We start from the raw sequence: 26,866 nt of genomic DNA, 5'->3' as shown, positions 1-26,866 counted from the left end.
ATACTGTAGTAACATAAACCTGGGCAGGGGTGGTAAAGGCATGTTCTCATAAGTCACGTTCACCATAGCCACGGTGAGGCTGGGCCTTTTTTAGAGTCAGTGGTTTGCGGCCATCTCAACAAGGAAATATCTACCCTGTGGTACAGGGAGCTTCTTTAAGACACTTGGAACTTGATGTTTGAACCTATTCTGGAAGCAGAGTCCTTCCTGTGGGTTACATTTACACACGTTTAACCCGAAGCGGCGCAATTGTGTAAAGCCTCTTCAGCCTATCAGAGAAGAGCAGTGCGGAGAAGCCCAGAGTAAAACACAGGATTTGATTTCGATGAAATTAAATGGATACAAGTGTGTTTGACGTCCTGGGCTACTAAACATCTTGAAACATTCACTTGTTTCATTTAAAGACGTCATCTGACAAAAGTTTTCATCCACAATTTAACAAGAAATCTCAAAAGAAAGAAACAGAATGAGTCAAAATTGCAAGTTTCCCATCAAGGGAGAGAACCTACGACTTTTATACTTTTAGATCTCACAGGACCTTTGTTGTTGCTTTATCTAATAAATCAGATTTACGTATGTAGCGTGTTAATTAAGTCAATACTCCTGTAAAAGCAAAAGAGTCCTCGAGGGAACGAGAGCACAGGAGGAGGGAGGGAGGCAGGGAGGGAGGCAGGGAGGGAGGCAGGGAGAAGGAGGGAGGAAGGGAGGATTGACTAAGGAGAGCATTTAGTAGACACACTCCTTCACTCAGTCACTCTCCCCTAGGCAGTGACGTCCTGCACTGCGAACATCTGCTGCCAGCCAGGTGAGCTGACTTTCACTTTAACTTCTGCTGAAGGAAAAACTAGAGTTTGATTTTTATCAGTTATTTTTATTTACTGTGTTTTTTATTATTTAAATACAAATGTATGTAACAGGTGTTTTAAGAGGTTGTAGGCTGTTGCTTTCCTCCTCTCATGATAATTATAATCATTTTTAAAGTTGTTAGCTGTAAAGCAAAGAATTCAAGCATTTAGAACAAATTAGAATTTAAAGTTTGTTTTAACACTGAATTAAGCAGTAAATATATAAAGTGCAAGTTTCATGGAATAGAAGCTACTGTGATTTATTCAATGTAGTTGCTGCAGCTGCTTGTTGTTTGTTTGTCCCTTTGTAATTTCATCCCCCACAGTGGAAAAATGAGATTTCTGTGTATATATATTTTGTGCTCAGTATAGTGTCGTCCTGCGGCCTGCAGTGTCATGGTGTATCAGCATCTGTCTCCACCGCTGCCCTCTAGTTTGGCTGCGACACTTGTTCGCCCCAAGTTAAAACACTGCCTTCATGTTTCTGTCTGGTTAGTTTGCCTTGGGGGATGTTTATTCATGTGAATTGCATAACAAACTCGAGCGGGTGAAATTATACACTGTGCCTCCGGTTGACAAGAGAGAAAAGAGTTTGATTTTATGGGCTTTCACTGCGTCATTGTGCGATTTATGCTGGAATACAACACAAGTCAGACATCCCTCTGAGTTTTTATCGATAGCCTCGTGTTTTCAGGACCTCATTGGTTTCCTGTGAAGAGCACGGAGCACACATCAGGATGTTTTCTGGTGCAAAGTAGACTACCTGAACATTTTTGTCCAGAGGATGTCACCATTGGTCCATGGCTGACTGTTGTGGACTCGTGTTAAAAGGAATTACTTTACTCTGGATGGGTTAAAAAGAATTACTTTCCCTTCAAGCATTATAGTTTTAGTCAAGGTTCTGCTGTCGCCTCCTGAATCGAGGCTGAAAACTAAGGGGGACAAAGTGTTTGCCCTCAGGGCCCCAATAAAGCTCTGGAATGTATTGCCAGAGGAAATAAGGCTGTAGTCTCAACTAAAAACATACTTTCTCAAAAGGTATATTCCTGAATTTACTTGTGGTTTATTTCTAATATTATTAATATTACCATTATTATTTATGTACCTCTTTCTGTGTTTTAACCATTTGTTTTCTTGTGGGCAGCACTTTGTACTGTGTGTTGAAAAGTACTAAAGTATTTATTATTTATTCAGGATGTATTTAAAATGCATGTCAGATGTTTATCATTACATGAACTTTGGCTTTAAATAGGCTGCTTGCTTGATTGGTTAATTAATATATTAATTGAGTAAACTGGTGACAAATAAATAATACAATCGTGTAATTAATAATAAGTAGAATAAACTAATGAAGATCTCTACCTGCAGGCCCCCTCCTCTCAGTCAGGATGACCCACACCCTCTTCCTCAGCTTCTTCCTCCTCCTGCTCGCTCTGCTCTCCCTGTGCGGTCCTGCGCACGCAGATCCTCGCCCGGCAACCTCGCCTCAGCGCAGGTCGCCACGTGCGCCCGCCGCCAAAGTGCGCCTGGCGGGCAACTTTGCGCGGGAGCCGAACGAGGGCCGCGTGGAGGTGCTGCACAACAACACGTGGGGCACCGTGTGCGACGACGAGGTCAACATCAAGCTGGCCAACGTGGTGTGCCAAGAGCTGGGCTTCCAGAGCGGCATAACGTGGGCCCACAGCGCCAAGTACGGAGAAGGAGAGGGTGAGAGAGCACTTCCTGTATCTAAATGACAAATAAACCCAATGTTACTGATGGAAGGTCAAAGGTCACTATTACATATGAGCGACCAAAGCCTGCTCAATATGATTGGTCAAACTACTTCTCAGACTAGAGTAAAATATGGTGTCTCTTAACTTCATTTTCGTACAACGGGAGGAGGTTGGGACACGTCGTCCATTTTTATATACAGTCCATGATTGGAACACAGCCATCTGCGTAGTATTAATTTCACCTGTGCTTTTCCTGCTATTACAAGTTAAAATGTCTGCTCTGGAGGAGGCCCATCAGATTAACATAGTCATTTAACAGATTTAAGGCTTAGACTCAGCGGTAGGCATCCACACACGACCATTTAATCTCCTCCCAAACCTCCATGCTGCAGCGTACGTGCACCACAACTCATTAAGTGCACGGCTTCATGAAAAGACCACCAATTTAGACATCCAAAATAACTAACATCATAAAGTGACAAAGATAACTTGGAGTGGGATTGGAGTCTACATCTTGTTAAGGTCGCCTGGCAGGCTGGCAGAGCAAATATATGGGCCGAAAAAGGGCATTTGTTCTAGAATAATGACAGCATTCACTCTGCCAGAGTTGTGCAACACTTGCTGTGGTTTATGGACATTCTTTACTGCTGCTTTTAAATCCAAATTAAAGAGAAGGTTGAGTGGATTTAAGGAGTAGGATCTACAGCACCCTGCTTTGTAATATACTGTGTATCTACTGCTAAACACGCCGCAAAGGTGCAACCCTAAATCAGCGTGCCAGTAAAAGTCAAGTGTTGGGTGTTTAGGAACTGATTCCAGCCCCTTGTGCAGATGCATTGCCCTGACTGTCTATTGGACAATCAATAAAAAATTACAATGAAGGGGGTAATGAATTGTTTATTCTTTCACAAGGCCCAATATGGATGGATAATGTTCGCTGTGAAGGCTCGGAGAAGTCCCTAAAGGACTGCAAACACAACGGCTGGGGGGTGAACGACTGTAAGCACTCCGAAGACTTGGGGGTGGTGTGCACGCCCGAGCGCAGCCTGAACCAGACGGCCAGTAGAGGCTACACTGCTGCCACCAGGCCCAACGGCAGCCCCGCCCCTCAGTGGCAGGGACAAGTGGCCACCCGCAGGCATCCAGGATACGGCCACTATGGAAACGGACATCAGTATGAGGTCCCACGGTTCCAGAGACACCACCAGCACCAGGTACACCAGTTTACTTTTGATCCGTCTCTGTGTTATTCTTACACAGACATTTAACAGTGGATGCGATGTGTTTCTCCCTCAAGGGCAAGGTGCGAATCGAGGAGGTCCGTCTTCGTCCCATCCTCATGGCTACCAAGAAGAAGAACCTGATCACAGAGGGTGTGGTGGAAGTGAGGCATGCTGGGAGATGGAGGCAGGTCTGTGACCAGGGTTGGAGTCTCAACAGCAGCCGGGTCGTGTGCGGGATGCTTGGCTTTCCAGAGGCCACGCAACACAACGTTAGGACATACAAGTGAGTGTGAATTCCCCCTGCAGTTGCTTTTTATGAACTGGAGGTATTGAATTACAAACCATGTTGCCCTTGACTGTATTTTCAGAATGGAAGCATTTGCTCTGCCATTCAGCCCCTTGTTAAATGAATAAAAACACATTCACGAAAGAAAGAACACAACCACAGTGGCATCCTGTTAAGAGCCCGGTTGAATAAAGGCATTTTGTTTGCCTTATCTTCTTCGCCCAGCTACTTCTCCTCCGTGTCCTGCTTTACTCCCCCTCCCCTCCTCATCCTCAGGATGATGATAAAGGGATCCCTGTCCCCTCTCCGCTGCCCTTCGTCTCCTCCTCTCTCTAGGCAAATCAACTCTCCTCACCTCATTGCCTCTTGCTCACTCTCGTTCCCTGTGTCTCTCCGATGCTATCTTCAGGTTGCAGGTCTCAGACAAACAGCCTCACTTTAATTTTTTTTTTGGTCCAATACCGAGGTGTAATATCAGCTGGTGATTGTACTTTAACTGTCCCATCAATACCATGTGTGCGACGGTTAGCTATTGGAGAGTGGGATGAGGATCTGTGTGAAGCGACCGGTTTTGTTGGCCTGAGGCTTGAGCTCTGCATCTCTTCACATTTATTCTAAAAGCCTGTGGCGTGCTGTGTCACGTAATTGCAAAACCTTTCTGAATAAAACACTCGTACATTAGGGAAAAGGTGATTAAAACCAGGGAATAATCTATTTAATTGTCCATTAGCCCAAGTTTCTGTACCTGTGGGACATTCTTTGATACTCAGAGCTACACACATATTTCGGTTCAGAGAACATTTTGACAGTTTGAAAACTAGTTTGCTTCTTTCCAAGAGTTAGATGAGAAGACGCTACTCTGATGCCTGTATGGTAAATATGTCGCTGGAACCAGTGGCAGTTTGCTTACTTTAGCATAAAGCCAAGAAATAGGCCTGATAGGTCGATTTTGTCACCTTTGGATGTAGTCTATTTTCTAGACTAAGCCAGCTGCTAGTTCCAGCTGCAGCACCGAGAAATATGGGGTCACTCGTTTCATCTAACTCTTGACAGGAAACCAAATAAAAATAATTTTCAAAATGTCAAACTTTACCTTTTTTTAAAGTGTTAAGGTTCGATATCTCTAGCACGTACACTTGGCCTCCATGTACAAACAGTGACACATAATACATTGTACTTAGGTGTCTCCTTTTACCGCTCTGACACTAACCTACATTTCCTCTCCTTTTCACTGCTAAAGAAAAAAGAAAGGAAAAAATTTTCAGTGGTTTTGGGGAAGGCTCTGCTCATACACCACAGGAAGGACCACACATTAGCTGAGAATTACTCCATTGCTATTATGAGAATAAATAGTGTCGGAACATTCGCTGTCCTCAGTGGAAGGGGAACCCAGTTGGATTTTGTTCCTCCCGGAGAGCCGCCGGCCATAGGTGATTCACAGTTCAGTCATTCCTTCCCTCTCTTGGCCTGAGTTCCTCTGACTCAACTGAGGACAGACCGCAACATCTGCTCTGTACTCTAGGTGCTAGATTCCTTGTGCTACTGAAGCGCTGTAACCGCTGAGGGGGTAAATTATTTGTTTTATAGACTTTTCTAACTTTTTAATGACTTTACAAACTGCCCCCGTTGGAGTGCACACACTCACTTAAAGTATTTCTGCATTGCCCTTGAGTTAAGCTATCTCCATTGAACTGGATGTTATTGGGAACACGGTGAAGCTATAACTGGATTCTATTGTTTGAGGAGGACATCATCGGGCATCATATCTTCGGCAATAAAAGGTCCTCAGAGTGAGCTGTCGTTGAACAGCCGGGCCTGACTCTGTACACAGTCGGCACTGGATCATTTATTAGAACAAGGTTTCCCCGCATTGCAGGGGTGTGACCCTTCTCATGCCTCGCTTTGATTTTCAATTACAGTGCAGGAGCAGTAGTGACAGTTAAGTGACGAGTTACATGGGTAGATTTGGATGACTACAACACAAAGACTGTATATAAAGACGGACGACACATCTCCACTTCATCCCACTATCCATAAATGAAGCCAAAATATCCCGGATACGCTGCCATCTTGCACATTTGTAGCCAGAGTTTGCACAGTAGCTATTAGGGGATGGAGCCACAGCAGCAAAGTCCCGCCGTTACACTACACCCATCGCATGTCAATCTTAACCGTCAAACATGACGTTTTTACCACATTTTTAAAGCATCGAATAACTAATTAAAAACAAACGTACCAGAAAAATGAGCAACAGAACATATCAGTAAGATAACATACAACTAGAATGACAATCAGTAGAGCGCGTACCGCCGCAAAGGTCCAACTGATTCAGTCAAGCTGTACCTGAATCTTTTCATCAAGATCTATGGATTATCCCCCTGAGAAAATGGTGAAAATATTGAGAAACACCTATCTCGCAATGTTAGATGAAAGTAATCCAGACCCGCACAAGAATGTAATGGATTCTACCCTGACCCATACCGCATCCTTCCACCAAGTATCGTGGAAATACATTCAGCTGTTTATGTGTAATCTTGCTCACAAACAAACATACAAACCAAACAACCAACAAAGAGACAGGGTGAAAACATCATATCCTTGGCTGAGATAAAGACAAAAAACATCTTCGATAAAAATGTACATGACTCGTACTTTTACTTTTTAGTTTGGTCCATGCCCCATCTATTAACACGGAGGAGGCAAGGTTGTTGACCTATACTGCAGCCAGTCACCAGGCGGTGATCGAGACACTTTGGCTTCACTTCTTGGCAGCAGTCATGTCGTCCATCTTTATTCACAGTCTATGCTGCATCACAAGAGGTTTGGCTGCTCACCATGAAGAGAGAGAGAGGGCTGCGGCAGCCTGAAGGTCTTGGTGTGACGCCTGCAGGGTTGTGACGCTTGTGATTTGATACTCTTGGTTTGCCCGTCCCGAGTGTGACCTTTTGTTTTGCTGAAGCCTGAACCACAATGATGTGTTTGTTTCCAAATCCGTAACTGTTTTTGTTTTCCACAGACGCAAATCTGTTCTCTCTCACTGCATGTTTTTGACCCCAGACTGGTTCAAGGTGTAGACATGCCTCAGAATATATTTCAGTTACTTTACAGCTTCTGGTTTGTAAAGTCAGGATAAAGTGGGATGTTTATTTAAACTGACATTAGTGACCAGAGGAGAATTTGAAAAAACGGCTCATTCTGATTCATCTGTGGAATTATGGTTACTTGAAGGTTGAAATGTGAACAAAATCATAGGCTGTGTCCGAAATCACCCCCTCACTCACTATTACCTACTTCACGATATAGTCAATTCTATATAGAGAACTATATAGTGAGCTCATCGGGAAAAAAAACAAAAAAACGCTTGTAGACGCTACTCTGCGCATTTTCTCTGTGTCTGTAATGACGTCGTTGTCGCAGGATTATGACTTGCGACAATGGTGGAAAATCCCACAATAAATTAAAAAAAATAATTTTACATAGTATTAATATTTTAATGTAGAAATAAACTTGTTTCCCTCAGTTTTTGCTGCGATGCGCCGCCTTGCTCATATTTACATTTATAAGACAGGTCGGGCTTTTCCTGCTGCTCCTCTCGTCTCTCCACCACGAGCGCAATGCATGATGGTAGATACTGCTCGGTTAGTGACCATTGGTTTTCCACTGTTTTTCATGATGCATTATGGGAAACAGTCTACCACTATATATGCTATAAAAAACTTCACTAAACATTCAGAAACCACTACAATATGGCGAGCTCTCTATATAGTGATCAGTGAGTGCTTTCGGACACAGAAACAACATAATGATCAGTTTTCATGTAACATCGTCCACTTTTGCCAAAACAGCTCCGGATTGTGTTACACGATTTGACCAAATTCAGCCACAGACACTCCCCCATGTTTCTCCACCTTGCTCCAAGTCTCTCAGTCCATTCTTAGAAATCCCAGATCATTGCCATGTCTCTTGGCTCCCCGTGTCTCTTGGATGAGACTCTGAAGATGCTGTAATTACAGGTTGGTCAGGACCAAGGCTCTCCAGGGTTTCTGCTGAGAGTGAAAAAACACCCCCAATTATAGCTGTGAGAGAGTATAAGACAGAGTTAGTGCACGAGGAGGAAGAGGATAAGAGGAGCAAGGGGCGAAGGAGAGAGAGAGAGAGAGAGAGAGAGCGAGAACAGGAGCAGCAGTCACACGAGCCAGATTTTTGCTTGCTCTTGTGAAATATGTCCAATTACAGCAGCAGTTTGCAGCGTGGCCCCGCTGTGTCAGCAGCTGTCTGTCTTCCTCTGTCACCGTGGTGATTTGGGGACTTAACCCGGCATTTTATGTTTAATTATGTTTCAGCTGAAATCTTCCTGTGAGGGTATCATTTCCAGGCTTTTGGGTGACATTTTTTGTGACCAAGTCTGGTTTTCCTGTCTGATGTCTGTGTGATCTTCCTCACTGACCTTCTCTCTAATTTAATCCCCAATCTTATAATTTCTATATGCATGCCAGTGGCCATTTTTGTGGTTTGGAACAAACTGTGGAAGCCAGCCTTAAAACTGAGTTCAAGAGATTTTTATCAGTTCACTCTGGTCTTGAATATTTAGCAACTATTCGACATGCAAGATTCTTTTCATGGATACAACAAACAAAAATATTTCATATAATCTTCAATATGCTCTATATGAGGAAATAATATATTACATGCACCTTCGTTTTAATGACAAATCTAATTTAAAATCTAATCATTTGTTGAGGACCCTTAGTAAAGGGTATAAAAGGATTTCACCAATTCTCATTGCAACATATAACAATGTTTTTAAAAGGACCAAATTATAATACAAGATTATATTAAATTATATATGATTTTGATAAAAAAAAACACTGATAAGACCCTAATAGCATCCAAAACATGTGTTTTCTGCTGCAAAAATATATTGTTCACCACAGTTTACAGTAAACAAGGCCTCCTGGTGGCAAAAATACCTCAAAGCAAATGTTGATGTGATCATGATTTCCACTGAGTGATTATAAAATCTCAAGAGTTTATGTTTGCAATGGAAATTATATTCAATATGTGCACCCTGATTTTTCTATAGGTGATTTTAAGAGAATTATCAAGCATGTCTTTATTTTTTACCATTAAAACGATCATTAAAACGATCTTAAAGAAGATCTAGAAGTAACAGCAGTTGGCAGAGTGAGTGTGATAAAACACACACAGTGGTGTAATGCTTGTCTTCTAACAGGCGGGTGGGACTCCCTGACTTAAGCCTCTGTTCTCTTGGCTCCACAACAAGTGCAGGATTCAGTGTTTGGTTAAGCATGACTGATGAATGCTACGCAGCAGCAAAACAAACTAATTCTGTGGCTGACGATTCACTGCATCAGCAGAAATCCTCTCATACTGTTCACACCACAGCTACTTCCTCTGGTATGGTGATAGTCATATAGCCTTTGTAACTTAGAGAAGGACCTATTTATACATGAAGGGATTTTATGTGTTAAAAAGGTGAGATTTCTGCATTTTATTGTTATTTAATGAAGTTCAACGGTAAGATGCAGTACTGTGATCGAGTCAAATGAAAGAGCTGAAGGTTTCATTTATAGACTGCTTAGTCCTGTTGGTTTCTGAAGAGGGAAAATGTTTTGCTCATTGGTCTGAGGGGAGGTCACAAACAAGTCACAGACATGTTTGCCTTATGGGAATATGTGTCTGTGTGTGTGTGTGTGTGTGTGTGTGTGTGTGTGTGTGTGTGTGTGTGTGTGTGTGTGTGTGTGTGTGTGTGTGTGTGTGTGTGTGTGTGTGTGTGTGTGTGTGTGTGTGTGTGTGTGTGTGTGTGTGTGTGTGTGTGTGTCTGTCCCCCGATGACATGCCCCTGCAGATCCACATGGTAGAAACATTTAAGATATTTTACAAGACACTGTAAAAAATAAGCGTTACATTCTATACAATGTGTCAGAGGCAGTTTACAGCAGGTCTCGTGTCATTGCTTTATTTGGAGCCATGAACGTGTTTTAAAATTACGTGACTTTTTTTCTGCCTCATCAAGTCAAACAGTTAAAATAACTTTGAAAAGTAGCCATAGATTTCATCCACACATGTTCCTGATTTAAACACTCAGGGGTGTATTTGTGTTGCAAATGGGCCAAAGAAATGACCTTAAGTCTATTTGAAAATAGCATCTGCAGTTTGCAGTTTGCACAAATATGGCTGGAATGAAGGTGCACTCGTTTTCTAAAACTCAGTCACATAAAGTATTTTTTTTCCGTGCCAAATACTAATATTTGGAGGAGAGGTCTCTTCTGGTCCACTGACTCCTCGCAGCATCAGCAAACAAGTCGTTACCTGATTTTGGAAAGTGTACACTCAGCAGCCCGTGACTTCACACAACCGTCCACATCGCATCACGTCCATAACAATGCTGCTCTTGATTCCAACACTGAGGACCAGTTTGTTTTTAATGTTCCCTGCTCTAACGTAACGGGAATGCCGAGAGCTCGTGTCAGAAATACAAATATTGACCCGTCTCCGCTTTCATACATGGGGCATGTTTTAATGAACATTTCTTCGCTGTAGCCAAAAAAGGCAGAAAACCATTAGAGCATTTCCCAGCTGGGATCAGAGGTGGGAAGTAACAAAGTACAAATACTCTGTTACTGTATTTAAGTGGATTTTTCAGGTATCGGTACTTTACTACAACTTTTAACTTTTACTCGCTACATTTTAACACAAATATCTGTACTTTCTTCTGCTTACATTTTCAAAACAGGCTCGTTATTTTCATTTTGATGCATTTGAGGAGTTTTTTAAAATCTTGTGTCATTGAGTGCAGCCTTCCCAACACAGAGACACATTTTAAACTGAATGGAAAATAACACAGAAAAAACAATTCCTTGTTGTATATCTATCAGTGAATATAACACACAACATAAGTAACGCAGCGTAAACAACATGGAAGAAGGTGAAGAATAAGCCAACATCGCTGATAACATCGACAACAGCAGAGCAAAAACACATCCTCCATCCTTGGCCTAATTTAAATTAAGAATACTTCATTAAATACATCGTTCACATTTCCTCCAAGACCATTTTTAATGCTCACAAATCTTTTCTTGCTTTAACCAGTGTTAAGTCTATTGTTTTTATATTGTATTTGAAGTAGTAGTGGTTTAAGTTACAAAATGGCTTTCAGAGGGGAACTTATTACTTATATACTTTTTTGAGTACGTTTCAGAGCCTGTACTTTAATACTTTTACTTGAGTAAAGAGGTTGAATCAGTACTTATATTTTTACTTGAGTCATTTCTAACACTAGTATCTGTACTTCTACTTGAGTAAGGAATGTGTGTACTTTTGCCACCACAGTTCCATAGAAATTAAACTGAGAGATGTGTGTGTGTGTGTGTGTATCTCTGAGTGTTTTGCAGTAATTCATGTGAATGTTGGTGCGTGCTCTTTGCAGTGGATTTTGTGGATGTCCTGGCACGAGCTGGCACATCTGCTCTGCGTGTCTGCCAAGAGGACAGAAGGCTTTCCTCTCCGTCGCTCTCTCGAGGCAGCCAGACGACTCTGTGCATGAGCGTCTATTTGGTTCTGGCATTCTCTCTCAGATGCGCGGCGCAGCGGCGTGCCAGAGTTTTTGTTTGTACACTGTGCTTGGTCAAACCCTGTTTTCCCAGAAATGTTGTACATCAGTGATGTTGAATGTTATGATTTTTTTGGGACTATGCGTGTCTTTGAAGGTTAACAACTTAGTTACAAAAAATATCTTGTGGGGTTTTTTTAAAAATCCTTTTATAGTCCTTACATTCCTGTTTGAACACTTGTCCTTATGTTGGTGGTTACAGGAAGTGCTGTTGCCCTATGGCTCAGGAACATATGATACACTGTCCATTTACCCTAAACATAAACACAGTAAATAGCAAGCAGCCCACATTCCAGATGGAAATATACACTGCTGAAGCTGTAAAGAAAGAAAGACAGACAGGAAACTGCCGGAAGGAAACGAGAGAAATGCATTCTTCCTACAGCTATACCAACTCATTCTGGTTTATACAAAGAAGTTATATTTGGAGCGGTATGATTAATTTTATTTTAGATAAACCTAATGTCTGAGCTGTATTTTAAGCCAGTAAGTGTGTTTGTGCTACTACTCACTGGGGCAGGTTCCATATAAAAAAGCAGATGTGACAGTATATTTTACAGTCTCTACCTATGTCTGTAGAAATCGTTCTCCCAGCTCACCTCACAGTGATTTGCGTGTGTCTCGGTATCTTTGCAAATACACAGACCTGATAAAACTAACATCTATCTCTGTTCTTTAACTCTCTCACAGGAAAATATGGGATACCAAGGTGGCAGATCCTTCAACGAGGTAATAAAATGTTTTCACGGCCTCATTCGACCGTTTTATAACTGTGAGATACTGGTCCACGTGTATAGTTAAACTTCAAAGGCCTTAAAAGTCTATTTTCTCATTCAGCTTCTTGCTGTGAGTGATGAGATCCGATATGGGCAAAAAAAGTCAGAGGTTAGAAACATTAGAATCAAACTGTGATGAAAGTTTTGAGGTATTTTCTTTGTGTTACCAGCAAAGACAATCAGATCTAATCAACAGGCCTGATGAGGTAGAATCGCTGAGTTAAATCTTACTTAACACTAAGTAATGACGTTTTTTTACTCAAACTTTGATTGCTGCTAATTAAAGTTGGAGAAGTAATATGTCTGGCGTTACGGAGCAATAATTCCATAATTCAGCATGATGTAAATCAAGTGATCTGACATGCATGCATCTGCCCGTGCTCGTCTGGACAGAGAGCCTCCATTCCAAAACATTCGTACTGAACATCCTGGGGAACAAATTCAACAAGTCGTAGCATTAGCATAGCATAGCATTAGTATTTAAGTCATTAAACAAGGGGACCTTAAGTATATAGTTCCAAAGACCTACTTTCTCCTCTTTTTTCCAGATTGAGCGTCATGGCAAAGAAGAAGGGATTCTGGGTAGAGAAGGTTCACTGTCTTGGTACGGAGAACACCTTATCTGAGTGTCATGCTCAGCTGTCAATCCCCCGTAGTCCCACCCCTTGTAAGAGCGGGAGACATGCAGTCATCAAGTGTGTACCTGGACCCCAGTTTGCCCGCATGTCCTCAGGACGACCCCAGGCCCCTTATCCAGCTGTGGTAAGATTATTTAAAGTTGGGCCCACACAAGCACAACACAATACAGTGTGTCAAAAAACTGAATTATTAACTGAGATATTTTCCCTTTGCTGCTCTGTACAGCCTGTGCGTCTGAAGGCAGGCCCCAGGCTGGGCGAGGGTCGTGTGGAGGTGCTCCGAGACGGTAAATGGGGGACCATCGTGGACCATATGTGGGAGCGCACTGCAGCCAGTGTGGTGTGCAGAGAACTGGGCTTTGGTTCGGCCAAGGACGCCCTGCAAGGAGCCTTCATGGGCCAAGGTGAGAGACAGAGACGCAACTCAATCTGGAAATTCTGAAAAGCTCCACGTTTTTATCTTGTTGTTTTGAGTCTGTGGTTTGGATGTTTGAATGTGTTTATCGTGCGTCACGGTTCTCCAGAGGCAGGGAGACTTTCCCAGTCGTTTGCTCCTCTGAGACGCCACACCTGTCTGCCCCGATCTGATATGCAATCGCGTGTCAATCTTTCGATGTGTGTCACCTTGTGAAGCTGCAAATGTGTTGATTCCAGTATCTCCCACTGTGCCAGGACTACCAGCTGCACTAACACCATGCACATGTGCACACATACACACTCACACACAAAGTGTAATACTATAAGCCGCGATGATTTATATGGTGGTTTGGTAACTTAAGCCACGGACATAATCTCGCAAGCTTCAAGCGAGCTTTTCATTCACTCGCTGAGTGCTGCGGTCTTTTTCTTTCAGTTTCAAACTTCCAGCTTTCGGTGAAGCACAGGTTCAGTCTGTATCCAGCTGCACCAGTAGCGTCCCCACCCTGTCGAGCTGTGAGAACGGCTTCCCCAAGCCTCCGGCCAGAGTGTAGTCTCTAATCGTGCTGATCGAGATGAAATGTGGGAGGACAGTCTGCTGGTTTAGCTGCTCAGTTGATCATGAATAGGATATTTTTGTGTGTGTTGGATTAGTTTCTATTTCCTTTTATCCTCCTTACTTGTGTTTTCTGTAGATGATGTCAGTCATGCTTCCTTTTCTTTTCGATGAATCCAACAGAATTAACATCGAGTTTAGGGACTTCACACCCATTCACGTCTGGTTTCAATCAGCACCTTCAGTTGTTGGATCAGGGTTCAGGTTCATCGTGGATCAAACTGAGTCTGAGTCTGACGTGCATAATTGTCAGGAGAAGCCAAGAAGCTTTCAATCTTCTACCTAGAATAGGTTTGTGGCAGGTTGGAACCACAGAGCTGCAGTTTCATGATTGTGTGTGTGTGTGTGTGTGTGTGTGTGTGTGTGTGTGTGTGTCTGAGTGGACTACATGTATATAATAAAAACTCAGAATTATAACATTTAGATGTGGCTCTGCAGTTTAGGTTTGGTTTGACAAGTGGCAGGTTTAGCCTCCACTTTTCCTGTCTCACCCCTGGAAATGCAGGTTTCCTATACCATGTGTCCTGAGTGGGTGATTCACTCATACACTCACTTGGGGCCCTGTTCTTGTTACTGTGCAGACAGAGCTCTGAACACTTGACATCCTCTTGCCCTTGACACTCAAATTAAACAGAAATATTTTAGTGGAATATGTGTCGAGGATGTCTCAGGCATCTGAGGTAACTGACACTTTGGTGATTTCGTTAGCAAAGTAGAAACTTGGGGAAACGATGCTTAAAATGTGAATGAACGATTTTAATTCTCCAACCAGTAGATGCATTTGAATTTGCATTAAAAAGTTGAATGTGGATAAAAAATTACTTATATTTATAGTTAGAATGATGTATACATTCTTGTGTCTGGTTGATCTGGCGAACATTGTTCTGTAGCGCCAACTAGAGGGGACGACTTGGAACAGGTTGTGTCCATGATGTGAGAGGTCTGCAAGGATGTAGTGCAGTATGTGAGCTGCAGTCATTGACGTAGAGGGAGAACTGCACTGTTTTGACTGTTCATGTTGTATTCTTGACATTTATTACCAAGCAATTACTGCTTCTGTCACATATAAGAAATTATATAACTATTTACAAAGTGAAATACATTAGAATTATGACTGAAGTCACTTCAGATTGATGCAATCTTACTGCATGACCAAACTATTATATAATTTTCTATCATCATTGTACTAATTAACACAAGAAACATATACTTATAACCACACCCACTGATCAATATCCCCCTTAACCAGGCCTGTTTGCACTTTACGCTGATGCACAAGCATGAACCAAAAATAGCAGGTGCACTCAGTCTGTGCGCCTATGACCTACCGCTTTGTATTTGCACGATTAAAATAGGGCCCTGGCTAAACTTCACATGCATGTGCATACAAACTCTTGTCTCTCATACACTCAGCCGTCGCAGGACGATCAGACTTCAAAGTCGTCTCACAGCTTCCTTTTCTATAACACGACTCTGTTTGACATTTTACCGGGATGTATAATTTTCCATGCGCTCTGAAGGCCACATAAACACAGGCTTATATGTCGCTGGAAACGGCCCAAGTTAGACTCTTTGATGGAGCCAAACCTCACTGAGAAAGACGTCCTGAAAGAGGGGATTGTTTAAAATGTTGTTTTGTGCAAATGTGCCATTTGTGTGTTCATAGTTAATCATTTAATTCTCTTCAAAATCATTGTTTTGAAATCACTATTTCTCTTTTTTGGATAAGATGGACACTGTGGTACTTGCTTCCTGTAGGCACGTGAGGAAGAAACATGATTTCTGTCTAATCTGTCAGGCAGCCGTCTCTCTAACAACAGGACCTGACAGGAGATAGTTGAATTATTTATGATGAGCGAATGTGATAAAGGTGGTAGACAGTCTGCCAATCAGAGACTTCGAATGTGGTCTCACTAATCAGATTTGTTGCACAAACACAGCTTGTAACTTGTTAATCAGTTTTTAAAAAAGAAACAATATTTTGATGCAGATTGGCTTCTACCATTTAAAAATAAAACCCAGGGGCAGACGCATCTATTTACAAACTCAACATGATTTCGTAATTGGCTGAGACGCAGCTCTAACTGATGACAAGACGGTTTTTTTTGTTGGAGGCGTAGAAAGAGATGTTGCATGGAAAGAAAAACACGACACACACTATATTAATGTGCCTAAAAGAGAGTGTAATTTCAGAGAGGAAAAGAAGAGGGTTTCCCTTGTAACCACTAACCAACTATTTGTGCTATTCTCAACAAGAATGTGACCGACGTTACTCTGTTTCCATCCCTCAAGAAGAATTTCCTAATTTGTCCAAATGATCTGTGGCATCTGCCAATTCAAATTACACGGTGATCAAGCTCAGCCTATTTCTTGTAAAGACTAAATTTAAGACACCACATTTACATAGCTTCTCGTTATAGCTCTCATAGTTGTATCTGCTGTCGTCGTTTTTTTTTTTTTTATGTTCGATCGTTTGGGAAATTGATGTTCAGGGAGAATCAAAGGGAAGAAAATATTCAAATCTTTGCTCAGACTCCATCTGCCGATGCTCCCATCATCACCATCAGTGTTTTAAATTACAGGGACAATGTTTCTATTTCCTTGCTTGACCAAGATTGTTATTTCACTGTGTAATTTTGTGTAAAGCACATAGACATACAGTGCACTATACATGCATTAGAGACTGAAACACCCTGAATGTGTGTGTTTCAGTGCATGTAAAGTGTGTGTGTGTGTGTGTGTGTGTGTGTGTGTGTGTGTGTGTGTGTGTGTGTGTGTGTGTGTGTGTGTGTGTGTGTGTGTGTGTGTGTGTGTGTGTGTGGCCGGTTTCTTGGAATTGATTTCAGGCTTTCGTGGATTTCCCAAACGAAGGTTTAAATACAACGTGTCACTGTTCATTTCGAGCGTCCCTCCACCGGGCCCCATGTTTGTCTTGATAACTTAAACAGTGGGAGTTTGGATCTAGTTTGCGGCCTCCGCCATGCAGATAGAGGCAGAAGTGGTTTAGATGTGTCATTTTCATATGTATGAACCCACACATGGTGACCAGCATGGGAGCAGGCCTTCAATCTACCAAAACCAACACAGAGACGGATTGGGTTAGGCTGCAGTTTGGTCTCCACCATTTCAATCAACTTCCTCTTCACCCGTCTTTGTTGGGTTTTCTCTCTTTCCCCCGGTTTTTGTGGTTTTGGTTGTGTTTATTTCAATACTACCCAACTTCTAGCTTTTGTTTTAAGAAAACACTGCAGCCATAGTTTGTTCTGTGTTTTGTCACTCCGCCATCATCTGTTTGCTTTCAGAGAATCTTAAGCTGTTTTTCCCCCCCACACTAGTCTTGTTTGTTGTTGTTCCGAAATTATCTGGTTTTAAACAACAAACCCAAACTAGTTAAAGTCTCTTATTTTGTAGATGCAGATTTGGCCTTATTTGTTCACTCAGGCTGGTGGACTACACACAGTGTTGTTGCTGTTGTTGTTATGCCAAAAGCAACAGAATGGTGGTAATGATGTGTGACAGATGCCCAAAGTAGATGCTGGTGCTGCTGCTTGGCTTGCAGGAGCATTTTGTCAAGACAGATAGGAACTTTTCATTGTCGGATTGACGCTAAAGCGGAGAAAGCTCATTCGAGTGAAGGGAATGCAGAGCCTGACTTGTATGTGTGGGTGTTTCTCTGTGTGATAAAGTCGACCAATGACGTTATAGATACAGTGGGTGGCCTCCTGTGCTCCCCCTGCATATTTTTGCCACCATTGTCTTTCAGTCTACCACATCTCCTCCTCCTCCTCCTTCAGGTACCGGACCGATCCATATGAACAGTGTCCAGTGTATGGGCTCAGAACGCTCCATCCTAGACTGCTACTTCCAGGAAGTCCAGCCATGGACGTTCAAGCATACCCAGGATGCCTCAGTACGCTGCAACATCCCTAAGACCGGCATAGAGAACCTGGTATGGACACTACATCATCACAAGTCATACACATATGAGGTGTTATTGATAATGCATCATTCATTTAATCCCTTTTATTTAATGGATTTCTAGGTGCGGCTTGCTGGTGGTAGACTCCCATCAGAGGGCCGTGTGGAGGTGTTGATGGAGGCTGGGGGTCGCAAGCGCTGGGGCTCCGTCTGTAGTGAGAACTGGAGCATCAACGAGGCCATGGTGGTGTGCAGACAGCTCGGCCTGGGCTTTGCTGCCAGTGCTCATCAGGTAACAACCCCCCCCCTAAACAACACAACATCCATAACTGACAGCGTGACAGCGAGTGCTCCCTCCTCCAAACCAATTAGTGTAATTTTGAGAATGTCAAAATAGTTTGTTCAGAGGCATCAATCGTTCAAGATTTGTCAAGATCCCATCAGCAGTGTCTGAGTTATTGATTCCAGAATAAACAAACAGATGTTTAAACAAATCAACACGCGGAGACCAATCCATAGTCACAGCCCCTATATGACAAAGAGCTACTCACTACTCACTCACTGATAGAAAACCAAACAAACTTTCTATGTCGCCTTCCCTTTGACAGGAGACCTGGTACTGGACCGGTGACCCAAATGCCGCTGAGTTGATCCTCAGTGGAACTCACTGTGTGGGCACAGAACTTTCAATCCAGCAATGTCGTCGCAACAACCATGTCCACTGTCCCCGTGGAGGTGGTACTAAGGCTGCCGGGGTCAGCTGTTCGGAAAGTAAGTCATACCTTTGTCTTGAAGCTCCCAAACTTCTCCACTGGTTCTGTTTTAATCCTAACGTAACCTCTCACATCTGACCTGCTTCAGCGGCGCCTGACCTTGTTCTGGACGCCCAGCTGGTCCAGGAGACAGCCTACTTGGAAGACCGACCTCTCCACCTGCTGACCTGTGCCAACGAGGAGAACTGTCTGTCCTCGTCTGCTGCCAGGATGAACTGGCCTTACGGCCACCGACGCCTGTTGCGCTTCTCTTCTCGCATCATGAACCTGGGTCGATCTGATTTCAGACCCAAAGCTACAAGAGAGAGCTGGACATGGCACCAGTGTCACAGGTATATCATCGCAATAGAGTTTATGGAGGTTGTTTTTTGCTTGGTTTGGCTGCTGCTGTGAAAACAACCATTTAAATAATTGCTCTATGTGGGATGGTGCAGTTACTCTTGTGGTGTTTTTGATAGAGCTGTGGTTCAGAGTGTCCTGGACACAGGTGAGCTGTGGTTTTTAGTCAAAAATATTTGGACAAACACCTGTTCTGGGTTTAAAATTGCATAAACGGGCAATAATGACATAGCCCCTTCCACTTTGGGTAATTTGAGTTATGTTTAATTTAATTGGATTCAATTGCTACCAGGAACGAAAACACGTTACAACTGTGCTCATGTGAATTGACGAGGGGTTCTGCACCTAGCAAGCAACATGGGCATTACACATAGGGTCTTTGTCTGTCACGTGGCCTCATCAGCATTTATCCATTCGTTTTTTAAAGGATGACATATTGTCCTCAGGTCTACTCCAAACACATTACTCTCTGCCTCTCAGTTTATTCCACAGTAAGTCAGTTTCTTGTCAGATGACGAGAGCACTTTCAGGCCTGTCGTCATGAGAGAAGAAGGAGTCATTTGAAGCCCCACAGTGTTTGGCTGTGTGAGATGTGTCTCAGTGAGTTGCGGGTGATCCCAAACAGAGTTGTCATCTCTCCAGATTCATTAGCCACGCCAGAGCGCGTGTCCATGGAAATAACGGTTGAGCCGATCCAGTCAACACAGGTTGGGTATGATACAAAGGACAGGGTGGCCCACGCACAGTCAGGTCCGCCCCAGCTTGTTGCAACAACACATCAGAGCCATGCATGTGTGTTTCAAAGCCCTCCATTCACCCAGCATGAGTGCACTGCGCAAACCGAGCTGCCGCTAAAAGAGAGGTGTTGCGGTGACACCCACGCTCGTGTTCAAGCAGTGAGGTCATTAGGCTACAAGCCATAGGGAGCCAGTGTTCAGTTAGTGTAAATGCACACACTTACAGACATACACACAAACACACACACACACTGACTTATCCTCTTTCGTCCCAGGCACTACCACAGCATCGAGGTGTTCACGCATTACGACCTGCTGACTCTGAATGGCACGAGGGTTGCAGAGGGACACAAGGCCAGTTTCTGTCTGGAGGACACGTATTGCCCCGATGGTAACGTTCACCACTATTCATTAGTCCCAGTGAAGTACTCCTTCCTATTAGTGACAGGAAATTAACATCAGTATTCTAGCTACAGCCATTTAGAGTTTTACTTTGTGGTTAATGTATTAGATCGCAGCTGTTGTTGTTTGTTCATTCTCCATTTACTTGTTATATTATGGATGAAATAGCTCATGTGAAGAAGCAGCGCTCACATGTCGTCTAGCATGATTCAGTAAGCTCTTAAAAATAACTGGGAAGTTAAATGAGCTCTGATGTTGTGATTGATAATGTTGTTGGTGTGTGTGTGCGTGTGTGTGTGTGTTAGGAGTCCAGAAGCGGTTCTCCTGCTATAACATGGGTGACCAAGGCATTTCCGTGGGCTGCTGGGATACCTATCGCCACGACATCGACTGTCAGTGGGTTGATGTGACGGATGTACGGCCTGGAGACTACATCTTTCAGGTCAGAAGTCATTTCATGTCACTTATTTACCCTTTTTTTTGTAATTTGGATGTTAAATTCAATCAACAAATGTCATTAACTTTGTGTTAAAAGGAATACTTTGGCATTTTTTTCTTGTGGGCTTTCCAAGTTGACATCTTCGTCCTTCTCTTCTACGTGCACTGCACCTCTTTTGTATTTTAGTGTTATTTGTATTTTTCCATTACGTACTAGAAACGTCGTCAACATGCTCACTAGCTTTCTCACATGGGCTAACTCTCACATTTTTTAAACAGTGTACTAGGGGGCTGAAAGGAAATGTTCCGCAAAAATATGATATTCCGGAAAATTTTGGGAAACTGTCCAGACCGCAGCTAGTCTAGCAGTAGTCAAACAAACCCTCTGAAAAAAATGATAACACTTTTGTACAGGTTAAGCAAACAAGTTGTTATTTATATATACATATTATATATTCGTTGGTATTTATACAGAGCTAAGCTAGCTTTCTCTCCATGTTTGCTGCATTTCTGCTAAGCTAACTGGCTTCTGGCTAGTCTTAAATTTAGCATACAGGTTTGAAAGGTATCAATCTTCTCATCTAACTCTCAGCAAGAAGTCTAATAACATATGTCCAAAAATGTTTAACATGTTTCCTGTGAGATTTTAGTTGGTGAGAAAGAAGTTCAAGGGCTCTTAAGTTAAACTTCCTCATGGCCATTCGTCGCCTCAGTCATTCCTGGGGTCAATCAGTCGAGCCACTGCGGCTACTAGATTAAACACATCAAGGACTCCATCCCCCGTAATGTATTTCCTTCTACATACCCACCATGGTATGGAGCAGTCCTCAGATGTTAGCATGCTGCCAATTATACCCGAGCTGTGAAAGAACTTCACTACCCAGTTTGTCTGAGAGATCAGTCTTAGTAATTACACTCCTCATACTCTCTATTGAAGATGGATTTATTTAATTTACTCATAATAGATGTGACACACACATATATATAAACACATAGTGCAGAGAAGATGTATTTTAAGCTGGCCGAGCGGGGTGTAATTATAAAGTGGTACATTGCTACAGGACAATGTGGAGGCGGAAAAAATGGGATGAATGATAGAGGAGGGCAGAAATGGTGTTTAGATAAACGAGAGGTAGAAATTGGACGAAGTGCTGGAGGTGAAAAGGTCAGGGTCATCTGAGGAGAGAGGGAAACGTCCACCAGGCAGGGTGTTCATGTGGGCTGCAGCACTGGAAAAATACAAACAGCTTTCCGAGCAGCTCTCCTCCTCTCTGCTGTGTTATTTCATTTATCTAGTAAAGTACAGATGATGCCTGACTTTTCTGATCCCGGGCTTTACGCATAGGTTCTTCAGACCTACCCTTGAACCACCCAGTGCTAATGAAACACACCAATTACCCAAATTAACTATTGCCTCCCTTTAGTCAAGCAGCACCAAGTCAACCCCCCCCTTCCATTAGAAACGGCTAATTTGCCACCGAGGAATTCCTCCTGCCCTGTTTTTATTTTTATTGCCACTTTCCCACTGAGCGACACATTCTGCCACTGAACCAGCCCCCTGCAAAGGCCCCAGACGCTCGACTTCAGCACTGTAATTTACCTACAAAAATGAAGAGACAGTTTTTGTGCATTCACTAACTTCAAAAAAAAAAAAATGTTCCTCTCTTTTTTTAGTGTAGCTTGCGTTCCTTCTCCCCGTAGCTGTTTGTAACCTGTACTTAACGTGGGTGTAGCAGTTTACAGAGCAGCTATTAGAGTAAATGACTTCTCAGTATTATCACCAGGCCGGATTAAGAGAACGGTTGTATCAGCAGTTATAGCGCTGCTCTTCAAATGACAGACTATTAGTACAGTGTATGGCTGCTCTGAAAAGAAGACCAATTTCAGACATAAAAATATATGCATGCATAACAAGTCTATTGCAACAGACTTCAATTCAGTCCTTATTATCGCATACGTACTTTAGTGTGAGGAGCAGAAGCTGGGGGCCTCATCGTGGTACAACCACAACCTTGTGTAACTTCTTACGCTGCCAGTTATCATGTTTCATGTGGGCTGAAGTGTCTTTGTTACATGTTTCCATATAAGTTATAAAATATTTAACAATGGCTTTTTCCTTAAAGATCAACCAGTATGAATTGTGCTTTGCATAACACATGGTAAAAGTGTTTTACCACCATGTTATTCAGGCCGTATGCTCAGCTACCAAGTGAGCATCCGTCCAGTGTTGAGTTCATGGGAGAGAAAGCACTGTATCGTGGATTTATCTTGACAAATAGGAATAATGTATGGAAAACTCATTCAGCATTTTATAGATGAGAAAGGGGTCGACTATAAACACAACACCAGCCATGAGTGCTGTTTAATAGCGAGCCCTCTCAACATTTTACATCTAACTGGTGTTTATATCAAATTGTTTTCTCAGCGTGTAGAGAGGAGACTTATTCCCTGTTTGCCTGTGAGCGGCTAAACATGCAGTATTAGATGTTAAACAACAAAGTAATGCATCGTCCGTGTTTCCTAATAAATTTGTCACATGAAACGCGCAAGTGCAAGTCACAAGGTCAGAAACGTCTCCTTGTGGTAATGAATCAGGCTCAGTATGATTGTTCTGTTTTGCAGGTGGAAGTTAACCCTTCGATGGACATGGCTGAGTCTGACTTTATGAATAACGTCATGAGATGTCGGTGCAAATACGACGGCAACAGAGCTTACATGTATGGATGTCATGCAGGTGAGCACAGAAAACTGATTTTCTCCTTCTCACCTTATATTAATATCTCCCCTCTTTTGTCACTGACTATGTTTACATATTCCGATATTAACCCCGGAATAAACAATAATCAAATCAAGACATGTGGAAGATTCCGACCTGGTCACATTATGTAGACATCATTACGTCTATGTCACATTATTGAGTCCTATTGGAGTTTTCATAGCATTTTGCGAAAGAAAACTCCCAAAATGGTACATTGTAGTATTGATTGTACATGAAACTATCTGGGTTGGTGCTTTAAACCTGGAGGAATAACCTCGAGCATAAGGGCGTAGTGGACGTAATGTCACGAGTCATAATCAGACTATGCTCTCTAACGTGTTAACAGGAATATGAATGGAATATTAGCAAGTCATACAAACACCATAATCTAAATAATCTCTTATTCTGAATAAGGTCAATAGTCAGAATATTGGGGTCCATGTAAATGTAGTCACTGATGGGTTTTTCCCCCCCCTCGCAGGTGATGCATACAGTGCGGAGATTGAAGACCTGTTTGAGCACCAGAGGCAAATCACCAACAACTTTGTGTAGCCCATCCCCGGGGCTCAGTACAGAGGCCTTCCAGTGGGGCCTGGAGACTACTCAGGGTGGGCTGAGGTCAATGGGCCCTGGCTCTTGGGACCTTAGCACCCACAGTAACAGTGAACACGCTAAAATGGTGCCTGTGCATCTCCTTGGCAGACGTGGATACAAACAAATATTCATAACAGCATCATATCACAGCAGCGACCATCGCAGAGACTCAACTCAAACAGCCGATGACAAACAGAGTGGGACAGGGGCCGCATGGCGCCACATGTTTTTCACTCTAGTTATGTAAGAAGCTATAGGATATTGTTTCAAACTATACAGATTTTTGTGAAAGTGGACTACTAGTAACTTAAGTTAGTTATTTTAAAAGTATACGCATGAAAGACCTTAATGTTGCTGTAACTAATGTTTCACAGGGATAATGGATGTCATCATTACGCAAAAGAGAAAAGCTGAGAAAATTTTTTTTATTATGAGTTTGCGTAATTTATTTTGCAAAAGGTTAATTTATTGCACTTGTAGCAAAAATTGGCTTTTTCGTAATTTTTTTACCCAAATTCTTTACTTATTTGATCACCTGTAACTGCTCTTACACCACACTTCAATGTTGGTGCTCTTTAAAAAAAATTACTGTATGGTCCTATATTAACCTCATTACATTTCAGGTGAACAGTGTTGTACAATGCATTCTGGGTAGTTCTCTTTTACAGTTATTTAGGTATTTTATTTTTTGATGACAAAATCATCGTTTTGTAAAAGTGTCGTCACACTTCTCATCTAGAGTAGATAAAGAGAGATCAAAGGATTTTTATGGAACAAAGCACTTTATCTTTTAAACATCAGTATTCCAGTTTTGGCCCCAGATTTTTTTCATTCGCTTCCAAATTGACTTTTTAGGGTGTTCATCAAAAAAATATATAAGGTTTGTGTTTTCATAAGTTTTCATATTCAATGTATTATTTATGCTGTATCTTTATTTATTCATGGAGTTCACGCTCACACAGCATGCTCAGAAACGAGTTTGTTATTTTGCATTTCATTAACCATACTGGATATTTTTTTGTTTTTATTACATAATTAACCAGGGTTAAAAAAAAGTGATTTCATACAGTGGCTTGAGGATATAGTATTGTTCCCATAATGCAGATGAGTATTTTCATTTTATTTTTTATTTAACTGATTAAAACAACTGTAAGTGTACAGATTTTTCTCTCGCAGCCTCTCAGAAGGGAGGGGAAACCATGCTGACAAAACCACAGTATTGTGGTCGGCAGGCAGGCTGGGTTTTGAGAGCGTATAAAAAGCCTTTTAATTACGTCTGTTTGGGTTAGACTTAAGGTTACAGTTAAGGTTAGGGCCATAGCATGTGCTTTATAAAGAAACACTATAGAATTGTTACATGTGGAATTGCGTAAGGCCAGAATCTGGATTCCCATCTTCACTACTACAACTGATTTCAAGAGAGATTGTGAGAGATTTAGCCAGGGAGGCGGCGACGGAAAGAAAGGATGAGAAAGTTAAGACAGAAAGAAAGACGGGGATGAAGTTTGGAGAAAGACTTATGCAGACGCGCAGTTTTTTTTTTTACAACCAGCGCTGCCTTTTTGTAGGCAGCCATATACGACGACCACAAGCTGGCATTTTCAGCTCCTCGACGAGAACAACATGTTTGTGTGCGAGAAAAAATAAACTCCTCAGTTCACACAGGCCTTATTTTTTAACCAATGCTCTGCTAGACTGTACCTCTCTACACTTTCTTTGCTGAATAAGTCAGGGGGAGGGGGGGGGGGGGGGTGTTTTCACACCAGACCAAACAGCAAGTCCATTTTCTTTACAGCATGGAACTTGTGTTAATCATGTTGTTTTACACCATTAATGTGTTTGACGTGTTTGACTTATTGTCTCGGCGGTTACACCTGTTAAGACGATGTCCAGTTTCCAGGACGCTCATAAAGACTCGTGTCTACTTAATTAATTTCTTGAGCAGATTCTCTTTCTCCTCATTGGCTTTTATGATTTTGACTCGCCAACGTGATTTTGAGTTGTAGCTTTTGAAAAATGACAGAGTCAGCCCTGTTACGAAAGGCTGTGGTTTCAAATGTCAGTAGAGAGATAGAACTGAAAGTCTAAAATGAGTGTTTGCTGATAAAACCTTTTTGTGTACAGTTCATGTTAACATATTACCATGGTCTATTCTGTGTGTTATTTAAAATGATATGACATTCCATAGCTCAAGTTGGTTCATACTCACCACTCTCATCATATTACTGTATTTTTTAACTATGGCCAGTTACGCTTTTATCTTGTCTTAAAAACACTGAGAGTGTGCGCCGTACGTGGTGCTGATCAACAACTGTAGTCATAGAAAGCTGTGCTCTCAGGGACTTTGACCTCATCTAAAGAGTAAACATTATATTATCATGTGATGTGATTTTAGCTGTGATGCAAACACCATGACATCAAACGACCGGGGAGCGTTTTGTTTTTCTTCTTTCTTGTCAGCGGTTTTATTAAAAAGAATCTGTGCCCATGTTTATTTTGTAGTTTTAAAAAAAATATAAGGAATGACAGTGATAAGCTTTGTTAGGTTTCTCTGTTGAGGAAAGTTCTGGATATTGAGGAAACACACTGGCTGAGTCAGAAGCAAATTTCAGTCAAAGAGCAAATCACAATGCATTCATTCATCATTACTGTGAATCAATAAACGTTCATCACATACTAAGCTGTCTGCTTCCTGCCTCCTTCTTGCTGTTACTGCACGACGCTGCAGAATATTTGTTGATGGGAAAGTGGTTCGTGT

At 42.2% G+C, this 26,866-nt stretch overlaps 1 protein-coding gene across 1 annotated transcript; it reads left to right on the top strand.

The window, feature by feature from the left end:
- Positions 1 to 665: 665 nt before the first annotated feature.
- On the top strand, positions 666 to 26,788 carry loxl4 (lysyl oxidase-like 4). The gene is made up of 15 exons (XM_034608277.1): positions 666 to 805; positions 2,214 to 2,552; positions 3,473 to 3,774; positions 3,858 to 4,066; positions 12,393 to 12,431; positions 13,027 to 13,240; positions 13,343 to 13,520; positions 17,944 to 18,098; positions 18,192 to 18,359; positions 18,676 to 18,838; positions 18,929 to 19,172; positions 20,192 to 20,307; positions 20,624 to 20,760; positions 23,379 to 23,490; positions 23,996 to 26,788. The coding sequence occupies exons 2-15, from the start codon at positions 2,234 to 2,236 to the stop codon at positions 24,064 to 24,066; spliced, it is 2,427 nt and encodes an 808-aa protein (XP_034464168.1). The 5' UTR covers positions 666 to 805; positions 2,214 to 2,233; the 3' UTR covers positions 24,067 to 26,788.
- The last annotated feature ends 78 nt before the right edge of the window (positions 26,789 to 26,866 follow it).

This window comes from Hippoglossus hippoglossus, chromosome 15, assembly GCF_009819705.1.
Source record: "Hippoglossus hippoglossus isolate fHipHip1 chromosome 15, fHipHip1.pri, whole genome shotgun sequence".
Lineage (NCBI taxonomy): Eukaryota > Metazoa > Chordata > Actinopteri > Pleuronectiformes > Pleuronectidae > Hippoglossus > Hippoglossus hippoglossus.
The sequence above is the reverse complement of the archived record's forward strand: the minus strand, read 5'-3'. Positions and strand labels throughout refer to the sequence as shown.